General features: G+C 54.0%; 1 protein-coding gene across 7 annotated transcripts in view; it reads left to right on the top strand.

Moving 5' to 3' along the window:
- Positions 1-1103, top strand: part of TBC1D1 (TBC1 domain family member 1) — a 223354-nt gene extending 222251 nt beyond the window's left edge. For 5 of the 7 annotated variants that reach the window (XM_006169248.3, XM_006169252.3, XM_006169247.3 and 2 more), the window contains one exon: positions 490-1103. In XM_006169248.3, coding sequence (XP_006169310.1) covers positions 490-690 — 201 coding nt within the window. In that variant the 3' untranslated portion in view covers positions 691-1103. The remainder of the gene's footprint in view (positions 1-489) is intronic. The other 2 variants (XM_027768578.1, XM_027768579.1) reach the window with 1 other exon arrangement.
- The last annotated feature ends 535 nt before the right edge of the window (positions 1104-1638 follow it).

The raw sequence follows: 1638 nt of genomic DNA, 5'->3' as shown, positions 1-1638 counted from the left end.
GGGGGGCCCCCGCCCCCTTAAAAAAAAAAAAAAAAAAAAAAAATCTCTCCAAAAAAAAAAAAGAAAGGACTTTCGATCAGAGCGCTGTTACTCCTCCGGCTTTCATGCAGAAATCATTTTGGCAGTCGGTGTGAAATTGGCGTGTGCACATAGACACACGGGTTAGTCGGACAGGCCCGGCTGTGCTGTGGTTGCAAGGGAAGCCCCGCATCCCAGCAGCTGGGCACAGCTGACGCCATCGTGCCCCCATCACCGCCTCTTCTCCCTGACGCTTCCTGTGGCAGGTGACTGGAGACTTGGGTTCCCTCCGTTGCAATGCCACCACCGCAGCCTCTGACCTCCAAAGTAGTCATAGCTGTCCAGAACTGGTGGTAAAACCACAGACTCGTTTCTACCAAAGCGCTCCCAGGCCGGATGGCAGACTGCACGGTAAATCGCTCCCGTGTCATCGTGGGCACTTACATCCTCATTTCTTCTTCTGTGCTCCAGGTGGCAAACAGTAAGATCCAGAGCCTCGAGGCCACGGTGGAGAAGCTCCTGACCAGCGAGAGCAAGCTGAAGCAGGCGGTCCTTGCCTTAGAGCTGGAGCGCTCCGCCCTGCTGCAGGAGGCCGAGGAGCTGCGCGGGCAGGCTGCAGGACCGAGCAGGCTGCAGCCCGGCTGTGTGCAGCCGCAGCCCGCAGGCGACTGATGGCTCGCAGGAGAGATGCGACCCTATCCCGACACTGTCCAGGCCTTAACTGAGGGAGACAGGAGATGATGAAAGGAGAGGAGGAAGCGTGACGCGTGCTTCTCAGGGAGGAGACGGGCTCGTCGGCATGCACGTTCTTGAACTCAGACCTGCAGTTCAGGGGCACACGGCCGCTGCGTGTGTGGTCGTGTTAGGTTCTAAGTCGTCCTCTTTCCAGTCCCGATTACTGTGCTCGGTAGCTCTAGATGGCATGGACTAAATAAATACACCTGTATGTTTTTCTCGGTATCACTGTGTTTGCGAAGGGTATTCATCGGAGGTGGAAGCTGGAACAGCTCAGGGTGGCCGCTCAGGCCAGGTGTGGGTCAGAGAGGGTCCGTGTGACGGCTCGCTCCGTGTCACTGGCGAAGTGCCGAGGACCACTGTCCTTTCCTGCTACAGACGCTATGTTGACTATCGGGAAGGATCGGAAGGGATTTGTCGACATTGGGCATCTTAACCAGGACTAAGCGAATTTGATCACTATATCTCCTTGGTATTTAAGGTCGTTTGGGTTTTTTTTTTTTCTTTTCTAAAGAGTGTTTCCATACATTTTTGCTTACCCTTTACATACAATTGACTCATGTCGCAGGGGATAAATGTTTTGTGACCACGTTGCCCTCTTTGCAGACTCCACCTGTTGTGGAGGTCTGAGCTATTTCCTTCTCTGTGAAAGTCCCGCATCCACACCATTGAGTTGTGTGTTTACTTTGGCCTGTTGTACGAAGCGATGCAGCCGTGGGTCCCCTGGGTCTCTTCTCCTCAGAAAGCTGATTCCTCATGGAAGGATCAGGGCATATCCGAATTTTCAGGGGTGCCCCTGAAAAAGAGACACAGACAGCAGCTGACAGCCCTGACTTTCAGAGGCAGGATGTGCGTTTTTGGTGTAACCTGCAACACAGGGACTCC

Source organism: Tupaia chinensis, unplaced genomic scaffold, assembly GCF_000334495.1.
Source record: "Tupaia chinensis unplaced genomic scaffold, TupChi_1.0 Scaffold146907_1, whole genome shotgun sequence".
NCBI classification, from domain to species: domain Eukaryota; kingdom Metazoa; phylum Chordata; class Mammalia; order Scandentia; family Tupaiidae; genus Tupaia; species Tupaia belangeri.
The sequence above is the reverse complement of the archived record's forward strand: the minus strand, read 5'-3'. Positions and strand labels throughout refer to the sequence as shown.